The sequence below is a fragment of the Miniopterus schreibersii genome (assembly GCF_964146895.1).
Source record: "Miniopterus schreibersii genome assembly, chromosome: 1".
Lineage (NCBI taxonomy): Eukaryota > Metazoa > Chordata > Mammalia > Chiroptera > Miniopteridae > Miniopterus > Miniopterus schreibersii.
This window is the reverse complement of record NC_138101.1, coordinates 61,708,773-61,731,933: the sequence shown is the minus strand read 5'-3', so window position 1 is coordinate 61,731,933 and position 23,161 is coordinate 61,708,773. Positions and strand designations below refer to the sequence as shown.

General features: G+C 38.5%; 1 protein-coding gene across 2 annotated transcripts in view; it reads left to right on the top strand.

The window, feature by feature from the left end:
• PPP3CA (protein phosphatase 3 catalytic subunit alpha) overlaps nt 1-23,161 on the top strand; it is a 287,960-nt gene that overhangs the window by 254,163 nt on the left and 10,636 nt on the right. For both annotated transcript variants that reach the window (XM_081118962.1, XM_081118961.1), the window contains exon 11: nt 18,124-18,208. In XM_081118962.1, coding sequence (XP_080975088.1) covers nt 18,124-18,208 — 85 coding nt within the window. The remainder of the gene's footprint in view (nt 1-18,123; nt 18,209-23,161) is intronic.

Here is a 23,161-nt window from a genome sequence, read left to right as displayed (position 1 = left end):
AGCATGATTAAATGGTCACTTGGGTTTAATACAGGTCACATCTATAAATGAGAAATAACTAATGCTGCAGGTGACAGTAAAATAAAAGTGTTTACTCACTTGTAGTAAAAGAGTCTATATACTTAGATAAATTTAAAGTGTACAATTATCCCTACTGCCTCATAGATTTTCTCCTGTAACTTCTCTTCATTACTTGTCTCCATATACCACTGTTCTCTAGTCACGTATTGCACTGCAAGGAGATGCACAATACAATGAAGGAGAGGGGGAAAAAAAGAATATATATATATATATATATATATATATATATATATATATATAAAATACATATATATATAAAAATATATATATATAAAAATATATATATATAAAAATATATATATATATAAAAGTATATATATATATATATATATATATATACTTTTACTAGGTTAGAATTACCTAAAGAATAGTTGTAAAAATCTAAGTAAATATATTTTTATATTTTGAAATACTGTGGAGATCAGTGGATATTTTGTGCTTTATCCAGATTCTAGATGTTTCATATGCTACAGCCACAGTTTGCAACTGTTGACTTTTCCAGGGATACTGATTTCACTTAACAGATATTGTTTTCATGATGGCAGAAACTTTTTCCTAAAGGAAGGATACTAACCTGGTGAAATGTAAATCTTAAAGGTCAACAAACATTTTTCAATAGATGCCTTTCACTATGTTACTTTTAAGATTAATTAACATTAATACAGTGACACTCCTCTGTTAGCAAATCTCTATTGTAGTCAGGTTCATTGGCCAAGAATTATAATACAGACAATATACTTAAAATATAACATATTGTATAGAATAATTATACCTGCATAGGTTTGTAATTACACATGAATCCATTTGTTCAATAAATAGATATCGAGCACCTACTATATGCCAGGCATTGTAGCCAAAAATGCCTGCACATTTCAACAGTGCAGGTCGGTGTTCCTGTACAGTTAAATATTACCAAGACTCAGTGTTTACTTCATTTAAAGTGAATTATTATCTACCATCCTCTCAGTCACTTACATGAAAGGATATATTTTGTGACTTGCTGTGCTTTAAAAAGATTAGTTCCAATTAATGTGCTCTGCTCATCAGCACTTGCTTTTTAGCCTGTTAATTTCAGTTATCAGAGTGAATGCTCTTTTCAAGGTATTTGGAAGAATATTTTATTTCTAAGCAGACCACTGAAATCTCACTCTGCCGCATTTAAATCTGTGTTAGTCCTGCAGAGAAATGGCATGACCTTTTAGTTCAAATCTCATAAATATGCCCTCTTAGGGGGAAAAACACATACCTTTTGGAGTAAACCACCAGCAGTGTTCTTTAGTACTTTATTTAACATGACACAAAAACTATGGATTTCTTCAAAGGTGCTTGAAGAACCTTTCTTCAAAGGTGTAAAATTTCCCAGAACTCCTTGACTCTCTTTTGAATGGCAATTTCTTGAAGTTTCCCTTTCTTTCTTTCTTTCTTTCTTTCTTTCTTTCTTTCTTTCTTTCTTTCTTTCTTTCTTTCTTTCTTTCTTTCTTTCTTTCTTTCTTTCTTTCTTTCTTTCTTTCTTTCTTTCTTCCTCCCTCCCTCCCTCCCTCCCTCCCTCCCTCCCTCCCTCCCTCCCTCCCTCCCTCCCTCCCTCCCTCTCTCTCTCTCTCTCTCTCTCTTTCTTTCTTTCTTTCTTTCTTTCTTTCTTTCTTTCCAACCTTGGGATAAAGTTTGCAATCCTCCCACCCTGCCCCTCCTGCCCGCAGTGTACAAAGTCTCTCTCTCTGGGGGCTGGCCCTATGCTCTGCCTGTTGGGCTCCTGGGCTTATTGACTACAGAGGTGAAAACAGAAATCAGAAAGCATCAAAGGGCTTAATTAAAGCCATTCCTTAAATTGCTTTATGGTCTAAGGGTGGGTGGCTGGGCAGATCTACTCATGAGTCTTTTGTCTACCCCTTCTCAATCTTTTGCTCCAAATCCAATGCCAAGTAAAAAGTCAAAGGTAGTGAGGTGCCTTTACAATCCATGACTTATCTTTTTATCTTACCAGGTTGAGTTCTTAGTGTCTATAAAATCTATATAAAATAGGGGTTCATCTCATCTCCCTGAGGAATTGTTACTGGACAACCCCCTGAGTCGGAGGGGGTAAGGCTGTCCCTTTCTTGGCTCTTGTCAATCTCATAAGAAAGATTTCAGACAAGTGACAGACCGCAGTATTAAAGCAAAGCAGATGAATTTATTCAGAACACACTTGGCATAAAGCACAAGCAGGCAACTCAGCTAGTCTAAATGAGCACCTAGTGGGCGCCCAAGGGGTTTTATACCCTTCCCCCTGTAGGTTCCAAAGCTTCCCTATGGACACCTTGGGCAGTAGACTGCGTTGTAAAGTCCCCTTCTACATTGCTGTGGCTTACCTTGGAATGTTTGTACATACATCTGGTCAGCTTGTTCGGCAAGTCCTAAAACAGCTGACTTCTTTGAAACTCTTCTTTCTTTCCCCCTTCACCAGGATGGCTATCTTTCCTGTCTAACATCCCCCAGGTGGTGCTCGTCCTTGGGTTTAGCTGGCACAAATGGCATTAATTGGGTCTTTGATCTCTCTTTTCCCGGGCCAGGGTGATCTAAGCTATGTATTCTTTGGTTAGGGAGGAAAGGTATTAACCATTTGCTCGCAAGTGTCGTTGGCTGGGGAAGATACAACCTTGTGATTCACAAGCTGGCCTCAAGCTGCCCAAGCTGCTTGGCCTTGTGTAATTTTCTTGCAGCAATTTCCCCATTCCACTTGCCCAGGAATTTTCTCAGCTTCTTACTATCCTGCCACAGGAAGAAAGGTGTGGGATTAATTTTACTTCTTTTCCTTCAGGTTCTGTCAGCTTTCTTTTACCATTTAATGATGTTGACAGCGGCTAACACATTAGCCATCACTCTAAGTCATTCCTAGACATTAACTCTTTACTCATTTTACCTTTTACCAACAAAAATGTATAAAAATTTATAATTTATTAACTTTCATCCATATACATACATACACACACATATTATCTCTAATCCTCAAAACAACCTGTTGATACAGGAACTATGATTACCCCTATTTTACATCTGAAGTGATTAAGACACAGTGAGGTGACGTTAAAGCCTAAGGTCACACAGCTAGTGAAGTAGGAGAACCTGGATTCAAAGTCAAGTCTGCCTGCCTCTCAGACTCTTGACCTCTTCACCACCTCATCACGGTGCTTAAAATCTTTTTCTTTGAAACAGTGTGATTTTTTTTCTTTAGCAAAACAACACTCATGACTTAACATAATATACTTTAGTTTGTTCTGTGAAATACACTGTAAAATAAAGAAGCAGATTTTTTGCACTATTATTTGGCCATGAAAGTCAAATAAATTGCAAGTAAAACAGTCCCATTCTATTCCTTAAGCCTCAGTTGACTCCGAGAAGTTATGTTTCATGATGTTAAAAATTTTGGTGTATCTGAGCAAACAAAAAGGCCTCTGGCTTGCCTAGGCCTCTGCTGCGTAGAACTCACATCATGATCTAGAAAAAGTTGGCTGTTTCCTATTGGTCTGTGGTTCTTTTATGTTGAAAGTAAAATACAAAACTTCTATTATCTTGTAAAGTTTTGAAGCAGTTTAATGCCAATGCATGTCTTCTGAGGATCTAATTTATATGTATTGGGGTCTTTTTTCCTGTTTTCACTTCTGATTTTGGATGATAATATGATAATCTGGTTTCAATTTGGGGTTGGTATTTGCCAGAACGTTTAGGGAAGGGAGAAATCCAAGTACATGTATCTCATTTGGTAGTTGATTCTCATTAATGAAAAGGACTCATTTCAGACCAAGGATTAGTAAGTGATCCCAAAGTCAGGGGTGGGGGAGAGTGGGACAAGGGGGAAGGAAGCTGACTGAAATCAAGCAATCTGCATCATAGAGGGATTATAGCAAGGAAGTCTGGAGGACCAGTAAGCCTTAGGAACCTAATGACAGTTTCAGGAGGTAGAAATATTTATTTATTTGGAACTTCCTTTTAGGTCCTAAAATCTTAGACTCTGAGATCACTTTTTTATATGTACATACAAATTATGTTTGAGACTACGATGTGTGATAAGTCTGGCTAAAGACGTGGAGGTGAAACTGAAATCCTTTAGAATAAGGGAGAAAAAAATAATAAAACAAATACATTTCCAGCCAAATATAGTTTCAGGCTGCACTGGAAAGACTAATATTAGATTAGAATTTATGCCTCCGCTTTCATCTGAAGAGCAAACCGCATGGTGGAACTCTTATCCTGTATCCACAGTCTTGCCTTGTCCTAATGCTAACCACAGGCAAGTCACTGAAGAGGGGATCAGAGCAGTTTTGTGCATGCCTGTAAGAAACCATCAAAACTGTATACAAGAAAATGATCTCCCATCATCTGCTTTGAATTATTAGATTATTCTTCATATCTAATATCGTGGGTTCCAGAGTGTCTCCCCACGCCTTTCTGTCTAGCTCTAAAAAGATACGCAGAACTTTAAAAAGTGCAAAGCTGGCAGTTAGTGGGACTAACATGGCATCTTATTGGTCCACAAAGAGGGTTTGGTCATATCATTTTCTGTCAAAACTGTATTTGATTTGCCATGTTGAGTGTTTGAGATGAATTTCATCTTAAAGCTCTTCTCCGCTTTGCGTGTTTGGCAGCACACATACTTACTTAGAGCCATTAGCTTTAGAGCTCTTCTTGGGGCCATAATTATCATCAATTCTGAGTGACTTATTCTAGCATTCTATATTTCAGGTTCCAAATCTGAAAAGAAAACAAAGTTGTATGTCCTATAATAATGGAGAGTTGGGAGAAAAATAGCAAATTATATATAAAAAATAGAAGCATATAGACATACCACAAAAAAAGAGAAGAGGTCTGAGGAGCACAGTGGCAATATTCTTGTCCTGTCACTGCTGAAGAATCAGCCACAGTTGGTAAGCGGAGCAGTGACAAAATGAAAGCAGCATTTGAGAAAAAGCAAATACGTTTTCTAAGCTTAGAAAAATGCTTGGAAAATGCAAGGATAAGTGGGATATAATTTGGGAACTTCATCAAGTGTCTGAAAGTTGAGGTGATTAGATCTGAATAATGACAGTGTTAAGAATAAAATAAAAAGGAAGCTATTCCAGCCCGGCCAGGCATGGCTCAGCGGTTAAGTGTCAACCTAGGATCTAGGCGATTGGGGTTCGATTCCCGGTCAGGGCACATGCCCGGGTTGCGGGCTCGATCAATGACTCTCTCATCGTTGATGTTTCTATCTCTCTCTCTCCCTCTCCTTTCCTCTCTCTGAAATCAATAAAGATATATTTCTTTTAAAAAAGGGAGCTATTCCAAAGAGCTGCCCAAGCACTGAACAACCACGGCATCAGTGGGGCAAAGGAAACAAAAGTAGATTTGGATGGTTCAGCTCAGGTGCTCCGAGGGTGAGAACATTTATGGAAAAACTCTTCAGTCTCAGGAGAAAGATGAATTCAGTCACAGGCATGAGTTTGAGTGAAAGTGACACACGTAATTCAGGAGAGGTCCAAGCAGGCCTTGGAAATGGAGTCCCAGAAATTGGGAACAAAATCCAGCCTTGTGACAGAGGTTTGGACTTAAAAGCTTCAATTGACTCTATTAAGAGTGAAATAGGCCTCCAAAGTTGCTGATGTGGAAGGAAATATCAGAAAATCGAGGGCCGATCCTTAGGTTCACCCTTCTGATGAAGCTGTAGGAGGAAGATGGACAAGTGAGGCAGAAAGGAGCGATCAGGGAGAGAACAGGGACTGGGTTGGCCGAGTGAGTTCAGGAGCAGCTGTTTAAAAATATATGCGCCAAATGCAGAAACACACGGTGAGCTCTAAGTCTGGCCAGAAGATAAAATATTAGGATATAACTTTGGTTGTCAGATATCAGATTATCGAAAAGAGGTAAATAGCAATATTTATTTTATTTTTACAATAGCTAAAAAAGAATATTGAAATCATTGGGAGGGAAAGGCCAAAAAATAAAATTTTGAGTATTTCAATGTTAATATTGTATATTTCTATTTTATATGTTATGTTTTTAGTTCTATGTAAAAATACTTATTCATGGACTATCTTGTTCTGTATATTCAGTGGCAAACAAACATGGTCTCTGCCCTCGCTGAGCTGAGAGTCTAGTGCAACAAGAGACCAATGTTAAACGTGCTAGTGTTACAGAGGAGGCGGGTTGGGGAAGGCGCGTGACTTGGGGTGAAATATTTGATAACTAAATGGGGAGACACAGAGGACGTCACTGTCGTCCTCTTCAGCTACCAACAAGGGGAAGAAAAACACTCTGTGTTTTAGCTGTAGGAAGTATGGCCATGTGAGAAATCCATATAATTTTTTCAGGAAGTTATATACAAAGATGAGTATCACTTTACCAGTTTTAAGTTCTCTTATCTTTTTATATTGACTGAATTTTCATGATATAATTGAAGGAAGGAAAAGGAAGACATTTATAAAAAGAAAGATTATTCAATAGTTTGTCAAAGGCTTCTTCTCAGGCTTTTCTTGGTTAATTAACTTCCAGTTTATTGTTGACTTTTTCCCAATGAATGTTTTAGTGTGTAATTTAGAAGCTAAATCATTTTTGTCACTGTCAATGTATCATTTATACTCTGTACTCTCGATAGTGTAGGCAGCTGCTTTTTTTTCCAACATGTCTTAAAAATGCATGCTTATTTGCTAGGCAGCAGGGTACATTCCCATCATATTTATGGCCATCGATGTTTTGAGACCTGGACAAGCAGAAAGGTGCCTCATGTTGGCCATCCTATTGTAATCAGTACGATCAGTTCTGGCTTATCATATCTGATTACAATGTTAAAATCCTTTTAAGTTGCTAATTAAAATAATACAGTAGCACAAACATTAAAAGTACTTCTTTCTCTTCATATTGTGCTACCATGATTTTGCACAAATGTGTTTCTTTATTACCCGGCATAATTTTCACATTGAGTGGAAGTACAGACTTTGAAGAACAAACTGAAAGTTAAAAACCAGCCTGTTATAGCTAATTGGTGGGATAATGGTCTAACATTCACCGTTAGCTAGAGCTTTATGCTCACAGTAAAATAATACTCTGGAAAGTACTTCAGAGGTATGCTGTATTTCCTGAAACAAATGTCTTATGCACATATACAGTATTTTTACACAGCTTTAAAAATCATTATTTGTAGCAGTTGAGCCTTCCTTCAACTAATGGTGACATTGGCCAACTTACACTAACTATTAGCTATTGCATATCTCAGCATACACTTCAATCAAGTGTATTTACAAAATTTATTTGAGAAGGAAATCTTATGTAATAAGAAGGGTAATAAGCATGCACTCTGTGAACCTTATTTTTTCTCTGAAAGGCATTGAAGTAGAGAGCTTTTTATCTTTAACCAAGGCAAAGATTTTGTGGCTATGTATATCTGTATATCTTAGAGACACATTACTTCTCACCAACAAGGTTGAGGTTATTGTGGCAGAGGTGTTCCTCAGCACGGGAACTGTAGTAGCTGAGGTCAGCTGACTGCCAATTGATGCCATAAGAAAAGAAAATATATTTTTGTTGTGTTTTTGGCAGAGTTTTCATGATTCCTTTTATACTAAAGCACTTTATAGGTCCAGGTTCTCAACCTGAAGGTTGTACTTATATGAGAATAATTAACAATCGGACTTTAGACAGATTTATTGTGATGAGTCCAAAGTTAGTAAAGCATCATCTTTAGAGGAATTGTTTGATTTCTGATGGCAGGTTTGAACATTATATGAAAAAGTTTAATAAATGCTCAGAAAAATCTAAATTTTAAAAATACTTTTTATGACATAGTCTATTTTCTTTCTTTTAAAAATGTTTTATTCTTTTGTCATTGCTCTTAGTTCATGAGAAGCTATAAAACATTTCTCCAGTTTTTCTGAGAACTCTATGGAAATCTTGATTCTGTTTGGTCAGCCCATCCTTTGTGGTCCATTTTTTTTCTCGGAGCAAAACCAGCATCATTCTGGCTACTAGCATTCTCCCCTAGTGAATTTGCCAGCATCGGGGGTTCAGCGTGTGGCCTGGTTGACACAAAATACAAATGAGGCCCCATCTTAGGCAGCCTGATAGTAATTAAGACCACACAATCAATCTTTTAACTTACAGTAAGAAATGTAACTGCTAGAAGAATGGGATATTCTTTTCTGCACAGTGTTCTCCTGTTAATAGTAATAGCAAACAATTTTGAGAACTTATCATGTACCAAAGGTGTGTGCTATGCTAAGTGCCTTAGCAGGTAGCACAGTACCTGACATGTGTGTTTGTCGGATGTTGAGAATGAATGAACACGTTACTTACTTCATTCTTCCACTCACCTGTGAAGTCTGCCTACCACTGTAATGAATCCTGGCCCTGATCACCGTTTTCCAGCAGATGACGTTAGGCAAACAACTTACCCTTTCTGTTGCTAAGAGTCATCCTAAGTGATGTTGAAGTCCCGTGACCTGGGGCCCCATTCTGCCTCTTTAAGCTCCCATGCATGCCTGTGCACCCCTCATTGTCCAGAACCCAATGCTTGTTTCTCTGTTTTTCCTCCTTGGACAAAACCTCATTGCTTTTCCCATAAACTGACAAAGCACACAGCCTAGGTCCTGACTAGCATCAGAAGACCTTTGAGTGACTTTGTTTCAGATAAACTCAATATATGCCAGTGCCTCAGCCATCTTCTGCTCTCAGAAGCAGGAGCTGCATTAATTCATTAAGTCTGCTTCTTTATTGTGCTATTAAATGGTACTCAGTTAACTTTCTATCTAGGGTATAATACATGGGACAGTCAAACAATATTCTGTATTTGTCCATTTTCCCCCTCAATTTTTATATTTTCAGAGATAAATTTAAATATTCTAGTATTTGGTCAATTTACAAATATGGGTCCAGAATTAAGTTCTAGTCTGAATGCATTTTTCTAGAACTTAGCATGCGTGCACAATTAGGTCCTTAATAAATACCACTTTAGCTGTTATAGTCTCATCTATATCCAGAATAATTCTTGGTAGATTAAACATTCAGGTATTACAATTGTTTCTCATTTAGACAAAGTAATCTACATTACTCACTTGACATTTGTTGTGTCATTCCACTTTGCTTTTCTCTTGTCGATTGATAAAACTGATGTGTTTCTATCATGAAAAGAGGCCCATTAGAGCAGGATTTGACATGCTATTTATTTCTTCTTGGGTAAATATAATAAATTGAAATGTCCTTTGTAAGGCATAGGCTATGTGATAGTTTCTTGAAATATCAACAGAAACTTCCTATTTACTTTAAAGTCTTACTTTCCACCCAAGTTACAATTATGCTTATAGCCAATTTCTGCACCTCTACGGAGAAGTCATTGAACAGATGGAACAGTGTCTCGAAGAACAAAAGTCAATGGAATCAATTAGAGCTTGTAAACAAAAGTAACTTTTAACTAAGAGAAAAGATAATCAAATAATAACAGTTACTTAATACTTAAGAGTAGTCGGTATACTTTTGAGACTTCCAATCCAAAGAATTCCACTGTATTTTTTGACAGGAGAAGTGGGGAAACAGGACACATAGTCTAGGTTATACTAGCCTTCCTTAAAATCCATTGCACAGGAGAGACTTAAAATATATCTATTAAATCAGGGAAAGAAAAGACCAAAAAAAAAAGATAAGGTTTAGGGGTTATATAGCACACAGTTTGGCCCTGTAGTTTTATAGGGGCCAATTTGGAATATGCATTCTCCAAAAATATATATATTTTTGAAGGATCTTATGTAGCTTTCAAAATGGGATATAAGACAGAATAGCATTATGCCAAATATCACACCACTGCAGGTTTTATTGCATGTTGAGAGTTTAGTTGAGCTAAAAAACATATGGAAGAAATTCAGAATAGTGTGAGGTTTGCAGTGATTTGGAGTAAGTAGCCATTATGTCCCAATTTTATCACTTATGGATGTGTAATGTAGTAGAGTTAGAATCCAAATTAGAAAGCTATTCCAAACATTTTAGGTTGCAATATTCAAAAAGATTAATTTTTATAGGGAATTTAAAATTTTGTTATGCTGGAGGTGTTTTCCTCTGCCTCATAGAGGAGCCTCCGTAAGCATACCTAACGGCTGTTCTGTGAGGGGCAGCACCTAACATCTCTTTGGACCAGATTTTAACCAGCGCTGACCCTAAGTGGATGAGCAGTGCTCGTTTCCCAGGTTATGGCTCGTCAAGGAGACCTCCCAACAACTATCATCTCTGGAAACTGAGTAATCTAATTCTTGATAGAGCAGCAACCTTCATGACAGAATATTTGCACTACCGGGGTTACTCAGACACATTTCAAGAGGAGTTTTAAGGGAATTCACTTTTACATTCTCAGCTTGCATGTTTCCTCTTTCCTAAAAGTGATCGTGGGAACTCACCTGAGCTGGAGGTTACAGGCCTTATTGCAACTTCTCCTTTCCCAGCGCCTCTTTCTCAATTGCCTTTCTCCCGTTCTAATAAAGGCACAGGTCTCCCTAGACATAATCACTATGAACATGGCTTTGAGATGCTTAGCACTGGAGTACAGAACAGAAAGACGTTAGAAAACTCTGGGTCTAGGAAATCTCCTTAATCAAGGCAGTGTAACCTCCCTATTATTAAGGGATGCATTCCAATAAAATTTTATTTCTACGCTTTTTAAACATTTTAGCACTTACCATATATTTGTGCCATTCAGCTCAATTATATACTTCTGATACTGATTATAAAGGAATTTTTGAACACTTAGGGCCTTATTTCCTCAGGAAATTTTTAAAAATACATTTAATTCAAATTTCTAAACAGATTTTTACAGCAAAGTACAATATGGTGATAAAAATATTTTGAAGTAGAAATATATCATTCACTGGCATAAAAATCAGGGAAATTGAAATGGAAATACAGTTTCAGAGAAAAAACAGACTAATGCAAGATTTCTAAATATTAATGAATGTCTTGTTCATGGATTTTTTCTTTAAATGGATGATGGTGGGATTGAAAATGCCATGATATTTAAATGCCATTGGTAAAAAAAAAAACCAAAGGTATAAAGGTATAATAGTCATTTCATTTTAAAATGAGTGTTTATAATATTATATTTTTTACAACTATTTAAGCTTGGAGGAGGCAGTCGTGTTTTTTGGAGGATATTCTTTTGTGGATGCATGCATAAAAAATGTAAAGGCTGCTTTTAAAGCCATTCCATCAGCATGAACGGTTACTCAGTGCTTCCAGTGCTGCCCCTGAATCCAGGACTCAAGTGCCTGGTGGTCAAGGAAAATGCAGTGAAGCTCTTGCCTCACTCACAAAACTGGATGGATGTCTGAGTTACTTTTGGATAGCATTGTGTTGTTGGGATATAGAGCCTCAATATTTGTTATTGTTAAACTAGGTCACTGAAAGAGAAGACAAAACAGATAAGGTTTAGGGATTACATAGCACAGGGCTTGGTCCTGTCGTTTTTTTATAGAGGCCAATTTGGAACGTGTGTTCTCCCAAATAAGACAGTGTATATACTCGTAATTTCATCACCCAAGACTTTTAGAGCACCTGAAGTCATATGCCTTTGCACTCTATCTTGTATGTCAAAGGTGCTGATTTTGGATCGAACCAAACCAGTTTTTGACTTTAATAAAACATAACAAAAAATATTTCTTATCTCAATACCTTAGGCGTTGTTTCATCAATAGCCTTTATTCAGATTCAGTAATTGCTCTATTTCACAAAAAATAAAATTTTGAGGTACATCTAGACTCTGCTTAATAATAATAAACCATGATAAAATTTTACTTTCAAGTCAAATAGGTTTCCTAAAGAGGTAAACTTTGTTAACTTTTAACAAATGTGGAAAAGTGGTGAGTTTTATGTAATATTTTATTAGAATTTGAAATAAAAGTTGAAAGAAATTTGAAACCTACCAGCTTTTAAAAATATATCTTTCCTCTGAAAAAGTGTGAAATGTTAGTGTATATGCACACTTCTTATAACATGTTTTATTTTAAAAATATGTTTTGTTTTAAAACATATGGTACGGATACACTTGTGTTAGCTGAGGCCTTTAAGGGAAGAAGACTAAGACATTTGAGGCCAGCCTGGCCGGGCGTGGCTCAGCCGTTGAGCATCAACTTAGGATCCAGGCGATCGGGGTTCAATTCCCAGTCAGGGCACATGCCCGGGTTGCGGGTTCGATCAATGACTCTCTCATCATTGATATTTTTCTCTGTCTCTCTCTCCCTCTTCTTTCCTCTGTCTGAAATCAATAAAGACATATTTTTTAAAAAAATACATTTGAGGCCAATGTAAGAATGAAGGGGAACTTCTGCTTTTTCCATTAAAGAGAAAACAGCTCAAAAACAATAACAGTAACAAATTTTTAAAGCAACTTTTCTTACATTCTAATATATTTTTTAAATTTTTTATTTTTATTTATTTTTTAAAAATATATCTTTATTGATTTCACAGAGAGGAAAGGAGAAGGAGAGAGAGAGATAGAAACATCAATGATAAGAGAGCCCTGACTGGGGATCGAGCCCACAACCCGGGCATGTGCCCTGACCAGGAATCAAACCCCGATCCCCTGGATCCTAGGTCAATGCTCAACTGCTGAGCCACGCCCAGCCAGGCCTCTAATAATATATTTGAGTCTGAAATTTGTGTATAGCTGGTCTTCTTCAGTTCTTCTCATTGTAAAAAGATATTGGAGCCAATTAGAATCTGTTGGGTTGAGATTATAAAGCGACATCTGATCGGTGCACTTTTCTCTGGGGCTGATTGCAGGAGGTCTGGGGTGAGCATGGCTGCCCCGGAGAACTTTCCTGTGTTGCAGCCTTCAGCAAGCTCATGTATCCCCCACATAACGCAAGAATGGGAGGGATGAAGAGACCTCTCTTCCCAAAACTGTTCTCTCTCTTTTCCCTCAAAATGAAGTTCTTCCAAGTATAGTTTTATTTTTTGACATTTTATTACAAAATGTTTCAAACATATAGGAATGTTGAAAGAATTTAAAAGTCTATACCCATCACTTACTTTTTACAATCAATATTTGACTATATTTGCTTTGTCGCATATCTCTCTACCTATCATTTTAACTTTTTCTTTCTTTTTGGGGGGCAAGTAATGAAGTAAGTTCTGTTTATCTCTGTTATGTGCATGCTAAGGTCTAAACTTTACATTCCAGCCCCAGGCACCTCCTGCTTCCCTTCTCACCCTAGCTCACCCCAAGGTACCCAAACTCCACTCACACCAGACTCCTTACCATCATCTGAACATAACATGGGTCATCTCAGCCTGGGTGTCTGAGAATCTGCCCCCTTCTGTGGGGAAGATCCATTCTCTCCGCTCTGACTCTTCAAGATCCTTCAGCTGTCATTCCTTCAGTGAACATTTTTCTCCTGCCCGGCAGTCAGCCCCTCCTTCCAGTGGTGTGCTGATAAATGTTTAACAGCCCATTTACCAGGGGAAATGGCCCTGGTTTGTGGCATTTGCTGATCTCCATGGTACAGATTGTCTTCCCTACAGCTGATTTCAGGTACCAACACGAAGTTCCTGAGCATGGGGCTAAGGAGAGGTTCTCTCAGTGTCCTCTCACTAGCTGGCAGCACCCACTGCTGCTTTCTCTGTTTGTCCCAGTCCATGGTCATCGTTCACAGGCTCTCCTAAAACAGTGACCATGCTTATTCATGTGGCAGTTGGCCCATGGCAGGCTACGTAGGCTAGGATTCATATGAACACTTGAATGAATGATTCGGGCAGTAAATTGTATTCTATATAGCACTTTCCACACGCCCTGAATTCAGTCAAAACTGGGGAATTTGTAGCAGCAGCTCAGGGGTGGGAACCGAGCTGGAAGACAGAGCCAGCACCTGTAATGCGCAGCAGACGCCCATGTGGAAAGAATCTCCCTTCACCCCTCACGCGGCCCCTCGTTGCTGTGGGGCAGCTACAGTTTTCCAGGTCCCTTCAGACGCTGGAGTCCCCCTGGGGGGATGGAGCCCTCGCTCAGCAGGCTGCTTGACATAGAAACCTCAACAACTTCATGAGAAGTCAGCAAGGGCTAAGTGAAGTTCCAGAAGGACACATGTTAAAAGCAAATCTTTAAAGATTCCCTTGTCCGTACATTAGCCTCTCCCCTTCTGAGGAAAACTGAGCATGCAGGGTTGCCTAGATTCTAGAAACAGGCATGAAAGAATATTGGAACTGAAAAGAGTGGCAGAGGCCCAAAAAGGAAGGGATAATTATTTTAATGGAAACACAAAATGAAATTTTACTTAAAATTATTAATTTTTTTGTCCCGGCTGGGTGGCTTAGTTGGCTGGATCGTTGTCCCGTACACCAGAAAGGTTGCGGGTTTGATTCCCAGTCAGGGCACATATCTAGGTTGTGGGTTCAATCCCTGTTCATGGCATATAAGGGAGGCGATCGTTTCTCTCTCACATTGATGTTTCTCTCTCTCTCTCTCTCTCTCTCTCTCTCTCTCTCTCTCTCTCTCTCTCTCAAAATCAATAAACAAATCAGGTGAGGATTTAAAAAAATTATTAATTTTTTTAAACATATAAAATGCTACCTTTCAGTTTTGGAATTTTAAGTTAAAATAAATATATTCTTATTGATAAAATAGTAAAGATGTTTTATGTGTCTTCATTATTTAATATACTGAATTTTTATTTGAGCTTCTGCCATATGTTTTCAAAACTTAAACTGAGCAAGTACTAAGAGTGTTGTAATGATATTGTATTTTATGTTGCAGCTAGTAAAATTCTCAAAAACATGCATTTTGCTATGATCTTTCTATTGAATTATAGACTGTAAGGATTTGCAATGGAGCATAGGTATTCTAAAAAGAGTTTTAACGAACTCTGGAAAGTAACCAAAACCAAGAATAGCAATACTAAATATACAAGGACCTTTGTATCTGAACTCAAATCTATCCTGCTGTTGTTCGGCTCCTTTAAGTTCAATTACATATGAATTCAGATGTTTTATTTCACTATTTTAAGTGTTTGTGAGGTTATAAATGTATGGTATTAGTTTAACTCTGATCTTGTTTATTTGGAAAATATTGAAGGTTGAGACATTAGTTTTTAATGTCTTTTCTTACTGTTTATGATTAGGTTATTTGACTTTTGAGTAAATAAATTCTAATTTTATAAAAGGGGTTGTAAAACCTCTTACCTGGGCTACTGAGAAATCTAAAAGAAATAGCATTTTTTCATAAACAGTGCTACAGTGTGCCAGATTCACCGCTGTTGGGAGCACAACTGTGAATACTTAACGCAGAATATCTGTTGTGTGCTCTCCAGTAAAGTCATTTGATTTGGAAAAAATAAAGAATGATAAACTGACTCTGTCAGAATGTTCATTTTACATTTAAAATTTAATATTTCTTTGAGCGTTTTCTGAGCATCTGCTGATATTGAGCTCAGAAGAGCAGCTCTACATAATTTATTTCCATTCCAACTTAGTGTCTTGCTTTTCTCTTCTCTGGTTATGGCTTTTACAAGTCCTTTATTGAAAATTTTCTGGGAGATTCTCCTTCTTACATATTTTATATATTTTATTTTATATTTTCCCCTTCTCATTTCTCTTAAATATATACAGCTTATTTCTAGACACTTAACTACTCCTTGCTGCTTTTCTTGTTGTGCTTCTAAATATAGTCACAATTTTTGGAGCTTTCCCATACTTTCCATTGTTTGTGTCTGTTGGATAGCTTTTACTATCTGGCTATGCTGCTTGCTGAAGAGGGTCAGACTCTTTTCCCTCACTTAGCACATCATGACATCTGAGTGGACTGAGCCAGTAAGACTGTGTAAGATTAAATATAGGGTAGTAATAGCACCATGTTAGGCTGAAAGCAGCATTTAACTGAATAACTGAAAATATATATATAGGAAAACTCCCTTAAAGAGACTAATTTCCATCCCAGATTTTTTTTTTTCTTAGCAAATGTGCTTTAGTAGTTTCTTGATCATGAATTATCTAAAATCCAAGCATAGAAACTTCAAACTTTTAGGTGGTTTCCAGGACAGAACTTATTGTATAAAGAATCTTAATTACAAAACATAGGTGATAAAAATTTCTAAAAACTCAGAATAAAGTTGGAGGCAGGAAATCCTACACCCACCCCATTTTCCCTTCCAGTGTTCGGGCCAATAGAATATAATTCTAGGGGCCAGTGGTGAATGAGAATCCATGGTTCCCCTTGATCATCAGACGGACTGGATTGGAGTGTGGCTTTCTCCCACATGGATATAAAATTATTCTCATTTGCAGGCAGAATAGCTGGCAGAAATAGTAAGTCCTGCCAATCAGCTATGTTGGAAGATAACTGCCATGTCGTGATTGCGACAAGAGAGAAAGAAACGAGCAAAAATATGGGCTGTTTGCCTGACCTGCGTGGCTCAGCAGTTGAGCATCAACCTAGGATCCAGGAGATCACAGTTCAATTCCCAGTCAGGGCACATGCCCGGGTTGCGGGCTCGATCCCCAGTCGGGGGCGTGCAGGAGGCAGCCCATCAATGACTCTCTCATCATTGATGTTTCTCTCTCTCTCCCTCTCCCTTCCTCTATCTGAAATCAATAAAGATATATTTAAAGATACGGGCTGTTTGAGGGCTTTCAGGTCAGAGGGAAGGTGAGAGGAAGGCGGCTCACTGGCACACACCTGGGGGCACCCATGGCATGTGAAATGAGTCTGCATTAGAAACGCCTTTGACAAATTTAGCCACTCAGGAGGAAAAAGTCGCCCATTATATTTTCACTTTCTTGGGGTGAGAAAGGAGAAAGGCAGAGGCCTTTCCTCCAACCATTTCAAAATTGTATGAGAGTGTTAGTATGAGTCTTGTTTCTTATAGAAATGTTAGGGTGCGGATTAATTATTTGACCCTTACAAACAATGCAAAATACTCCGCGTTCTTGAAAGCCCTCTAAGGGAAACAGCAGAAATCTTTCCTTCCAAAAAGGTCAGAAAGCTTGTTTTTATCACAGTTTAAAAGACCAAAACTTATACCAATTACCAACTATACACTGCTGCCTTGGAACAAATTATGTGACTTAAACTGTTCATCAGAGTTAGGAACATTTCTGATATTATCTAAAAAGAATATATTGTTGCCTTTCTATTAGTGGTTTGTGTTAACACTTCCTACAAAGTCCATATAATGTATTAAAAGGACGTCTTGTTCCTTTTACCTTGGATTATAAAAATCTTAAGGAGAGAGGTGTGTTTCTGTGACTTGCACTTTTCCAAACATGCCTTCGAACTTAACAAAAAAATAAAATGGATTCACTGAAGATCATACAGTATTATTTTAAAAGCAGTGACAAAAAAGAGAATGTTTATAGCAACTATAACCTATGTAGATTTATTTATTTAGAAAATGTAATAATAAGTGATAAAACCTACTCAGCCAGACCTATGTATAACTTATTTACATAAGTACACAAATACAAACCATGAGCCACCATCTCTCACAAAACCCAACTCAATAGTTTTCCACGTTTTCCTCTGGAACTTGTGAACCAACCAGATGAAAAAATATCAGGTGCTACTTTTATGGCTGTTAAGCAATACAGATGATGTTCCAGAGAGCATAACGAGCTGAGACTCCCTAGTTTGATCACTTTGAGGGAGAACGTTCGATAAAGCAGTTTCCTAATGTAGTCTTCCCAGCATGCAGCCAAGAAATGAGCAGAAGATCCTGGTGACTCACTTTATTTTTCCTGCCCATGCATGCTCTCTCTGTACAAACAAAAGAGAAGGGAACTGAAATGGAAGAAAAGGGTAGGAGCCTGCCCTGTCTGCTCCTTGCTTTTTGACTTAGCTCTACCGGCCTCCCCTTGGAGATCTCAGATGTTGCTCTTCTGCATTTCAGGGACCCCTCAAGAATCACATGCAAATATTCAGGCCCTAGGTCTTTATGTTGATTCACAGATAGATCCTCTTGGGGCGGGGAGGAGAAACGCTGGTTTGCTCCCTACAGTCTATTATTTGTGAAAATGTGTGAAATGATTGCAGTCACATAAGCAGGCACTGACTCCCGCCCCTCTTAACTGCAGGAGCCACGGCCGCGGCCCGGAAGGAGGTGATCAGAAACAAGATCCGAGCCATAGGCAAAATGGCCAGAGTGTTCTCGGTCCTCAGGTGCGGTCGCTTTTCCTCTCCTTCTGCTTTGAATTTGCTTATGTCACTTAATAAGTATTTTAATACTTTAACCTGGTAAGTATTTTACTAGAAGATATTTGATTTACCATAATTATGTATTTTTTTTCTGTTACATGGAATTGTCAGTTTCCCGCCGTTTTAATCAAATGGAAATACACTAAATTATTTCTGTAGAGGAAGCCTCTGAATGGACTGTTTCACGTTTTATTCCTGGATTTGCTGCTGGACTTTTAGAACGTTTATTTCACGATAGGCTGAACATGGAGTAAAAGAAGAAAGCTATTATAACCTTTTTTAGTTTTCATTCTGGCTCTGTGGTAAAAGATGATTTTATTACGTGCGTTTTACTAGATTTCTAGGAAATGAGCATCAGCCATAAAGCTTGTTCATGTGAGTCTATATTATTCTAATAAATCACTGAGAGAGAAAAAGTTACTTACTGTTTCAATTCCCATGTAGTAGTTATTTTTTAAAAGACCATGAATCATGTTATTAGTAAGCCTGGGTTTAGAAAACAAGTGTTTTCTTGAAGAGAATTAACTACATTTCTCTTCACTTAAATTCAGTCACCTATTTCTTAGATAATACAAAATAACTATATTTCTCTTCCAACAATTAATTTAAAATATGGCATGTTTATATGTGAGGAGCATATAGTCAGTTCACAATTACACATTTAAAAAGGTAAATAGGAAAATCTTGGCAAATAGCCATGTGCATGTTGTATAATTTCATATCCCAATTTTGCCTAATTTTTACCTCATCTCCTTCACATACAATAGCTACACTGGCTCTTTGGATGCCTCCTCTTGCGATTTCTATCCCACTGCTGGCAGGGTCACTGAAGAGTGACTGAATGACTTGATGCCACAAGCAGGGAGCCATGAGGACTGAAAGTGTTATTGTGCTTTCTCTGAGACTTCAAATCAGAGTCAACACTAGCTCTGTGGTAGGCAGCCAGATCCTGAACAGTCCTGTTAAAGCTGAAAATACAGCAGCGTTGCTCCCTCCTGCCTAATGAATGAGGCTCCCTGTGCTCTGATGCTTTATTTTTGAACTAAAGTTTTAGGCTTCATTCACTGATTCATTCATTCAGTAATAAATATAATAAAACTTAAAGCACCAATTCAGTACCACGAAGAAAGAAAGAAAGAAAGCAATATAAAGGTACAGCAAGTGGCGAGATGAGGCACTTATTTTTGTATGTGATCCGCAAAGAGCTTTCTGAGTAACGGCATTTAAGCAGGTGCGGGGATGATGTTCATGGAGATGCGGGGTAAGAGGGTTCAGGGCTCGGGAAGAGCAAGGGCAAACATCCTTAGGTAGAAATAAGGTCAGCAGTTTTGAGGACCAGCAAGGAAGCCTGTGTGGCTACATGTCCTATGGAGCCAAAGGACTATGTCCAAAGGAAAGATCATGAGCTCAGCTGATAACCTCTGTGTGAACACTTGCTTATTTATTGTCTCAGATGTACCAATAAATGCTTTGTTTCTTTTCCTATCTGAAATCTTTACAAGGAGAAGAAAAAAACAGTTCCAGAATTTCCTTGTGAAAGTACATTTAGGGGAAAAGGAGAAGCCTTTCTTAATATAAACAATTATTTTTGTCTGTGTTAGTCTTCAAACCACATGAAGGTGTTAGGAGCAATGCTATAAATCATAGGTAGGTCTTAAAATTGGGAAATCCCTCCAGTCCCCTGCCTACTGGTACATAAGATGTAGTTATTTCCAGCTGAGAAATGGTCCATTTGAAGCCAATGATGATCAGTGGCTTGACTAAGATTAGACATTGATAGGAAATTAAAACAAGCTATATTTTACAGCTTTTCTGTAATTAAAGCATCTCAGTAAATTTGTGGAGTACAGGGGGATCATATCCAGAGAAAAGTAAGTTAAACTTAGTAAGTAAAGATTGAGCATTAAATGTGTACCATATACTGAGTTAAGCAAAATGGATGCTGAATTGGAATGCCAGACATGTAGAAAATAAATAAATAAAAGACAGTGAAATGCGTGCTAAATACACGAAGAGACGCTCTTCTGTGGAAGGACAGCGGGAGCCCTGTGGCTCCTGAAAGGAATGCTCATGAGGAGGTTGGCCATTGGAGGAGAGCTCTGAGGATAGGGTGGGTTCCACTGGATAAAGAACTGTGATGAAGTCATTCCAGGAGGCAGAGAAATCGTCAAGAACAGTCACACTGTCCTAAGAGCAACGTTTTATAGGCCCTGGTTAAGGGCCCGGTGCCATGCCCCAGGGGATACGTACTTGACAGGAACCTACACAGCAAACTTTAAGGTCGGGCTGACCCCAATGGGGAAACTGAAAGTGAAAGGCTAAGTAACGTGTCCAAACTCACTTAGTGAGCAGCAATAGTGAGAGGCTGATTTGAAAGTGAGCTATGTAGCCAGTGAATTCTAAGTATTGAAAAGAGCTGGATAGTAGACATGCAGGTGAGTGAGGAATCTAGTAAAAACTAAGGCTGAAAATGGAAAACGTTCAGATCCTTGATGGTCTGAATACCATGGGAAAGCATTTAAGTTTGTGTGTGTCGGAAATGCGTTATGGAATGGTTTCATGGGATCAGTGGCGGACACTAATCCATGATTAGATACTATATGTTAAAGGCAGTGTGAAGATTGGATAGCAAGATGACTTATTGGTGTCAGGAAGAACATTTAGGAAGCTACTGAAATAATCCAAGCCAAACTAGGCTATAGGAGAAAAGATACAAAGGAAGGGACAACTATAAGGAATCGGGGAAGCTAGCAGATTACAAATGTAATGAATGAAAGTGATGGTGGGTGCAAATTTATTATGTATAACTGTCCAACACATCCGTTTCATTTTGGTGGTTTGCAACATTATGGGGGGACCGGAAGCCTCTCTTTCAGCAGCCCTTCCAGGTAATGTGCAGGCATGTTGCCTAGGATCAACCAGTCAAACAGATGCACATAAGACTTCCGTTTGTAAATGAGCATCCCGAGGAAGCAGCCGGCGGGGGCAGGTGATTCCACTGTCAGGTGTGGGATCTGAGGTGCCAGCAGTAGAAGAGCTCCTTTCTCACCATTTTGGGGGCTAACCACATAGCATTCGCATGAGCTTGGTGTCGCTCTAAACAGTACGTGGCAGCATTTCGCAGAGCAGATCCCACAGTGTGGATGAGCACTGGTACTTTTCCTGACTACTGAGCAATCCAGTCTAGCTTTCTGGATCTGTGAGCTCTCTAATAGCTTTTAATACATCTCTCTACTGTTAAAATTAGCCAGAGTAGGTTCTGGTGTTTGCTACAAGAGCCCTGACCTATGCAGGGGTGATGTGGGAGAGGACATATTCCAAGACTGTTCCACAGAGGTAGTAGCCCATGTGATTGATAGGATGATAATGCTGTTATCTAAGGAAGGAAGTGTCCCCCTGTTTCAGTATATAATGGGCTTATGCGGAGAACTATGATCAGTTGAATGGGGCACGTTTTCCTCTGGGATGCTGGAGGAATATTCATGTAGAGGTGGTTATAAGTTCTGCCCCGGAGCTTCAGGGAGAGGCAAGGGTGAGAAACACAGACATGGGAGTGAACACAAAGCTGAAGCAGCAGAGTGAGGTGTTTGCCAAGGGAGAGGGTGAGGCTGGAGGAAAAGACAAGCATCCTCTAGACCAGTGCTTTCCAATAGAAATGTAATGTGAGCCACATCTGTGATTCTAAATTTTCTAGAGGCCACAGTTAAAAAAAAAAAAGTAGGAAGAAATAATGAAATTCATTGTAATAATATATTCTATTTAATATATTCAGCATTTTATTGCTTCAACATGTAGTCAATATAAATTTTGTTAAAGAGATATTTTAGATTCTTATTTTTGTATTAAGTCTTTGAAATCTGATGTGAATGCTACAGTTACAGCACGTCTCATGTTATGTTTCAAGTGGGTAAGAGCCACCCCGGCTGGGGCTGCCACATTGGAAAGCACAGGTCTAGACACAGAGGGAAAGGTCAGCCAGGGGACTGAGGAAGAGACAACCAGAGGAAGAAGAAAACCCAGAAAGAAGTGGTACAACCTGGGCACAGGGTCTTTCAGGAAGGGGAGCCTGGTTATCAGTGGGAGACACGGCAGAGATGTTCGTTTGAGGGAGAACTCAGCAGAGATGGTTGGAACTGAGATACGGGGAAACCACTAAAAAAATTTTTCTATGTGAAGCAGGAGTGGCTGTCAGAATACACAGGGAGATGTGGGGCTGCGGGGATGGGTGAAATAGGTGAAGGAATAAGAGGAACGAGCTTCCAGCTATAGAATAAATAAGTCATGGGAATGTAATGTACAGCGTAGGGAATATAGCTAACTACTGTAACAGCTTTGCATGGTAACCCAGAGTTTCTAGACATCTTGTGGTTATCTTTCCTAAGATACGTAAATGTCAAATCATTGTGTTGTACATGTGAAACTATAGTAATACTGTATGTCAAGTCTACTTCAGTTAAAAAAATAAGAATATAGGGAGAGGAGAAAAATAGTTGAATGGAAAGAGAAAAGGAGGTGAGGAAACCTGATTTTAAAAATGAATACAAAGGAAAAAGTATATTCATTTCTTTAGAGATACTTTTAATTTTTCCAAATCCAGCTACTGGCATTCAAAACATTTCTTTTTTATGTAACTGCTAGTGGTTTGACAGCAGGAGCCTGAAAGGGTTGAAATACTGCGTGAAAGTAAACAATGATTAATTGACCATCTCAAACCTAATACTTTAAGTAAACTCTGCAGTGAAGGATACAGAAATATAAAATGTGGATTAATACTGCCGTTCCCCATTCGATTTTCCTTTGGCTCATTCCTTTAGGAAATGTGTTTTGAATGCCGGCTGTGTGCCAGGGGCTGCTCCGGTCCAGGTACTGTGGATGCAGCAGTGAGCAAAGCAGAAAGAAACCCCTGCTCACAGGAAG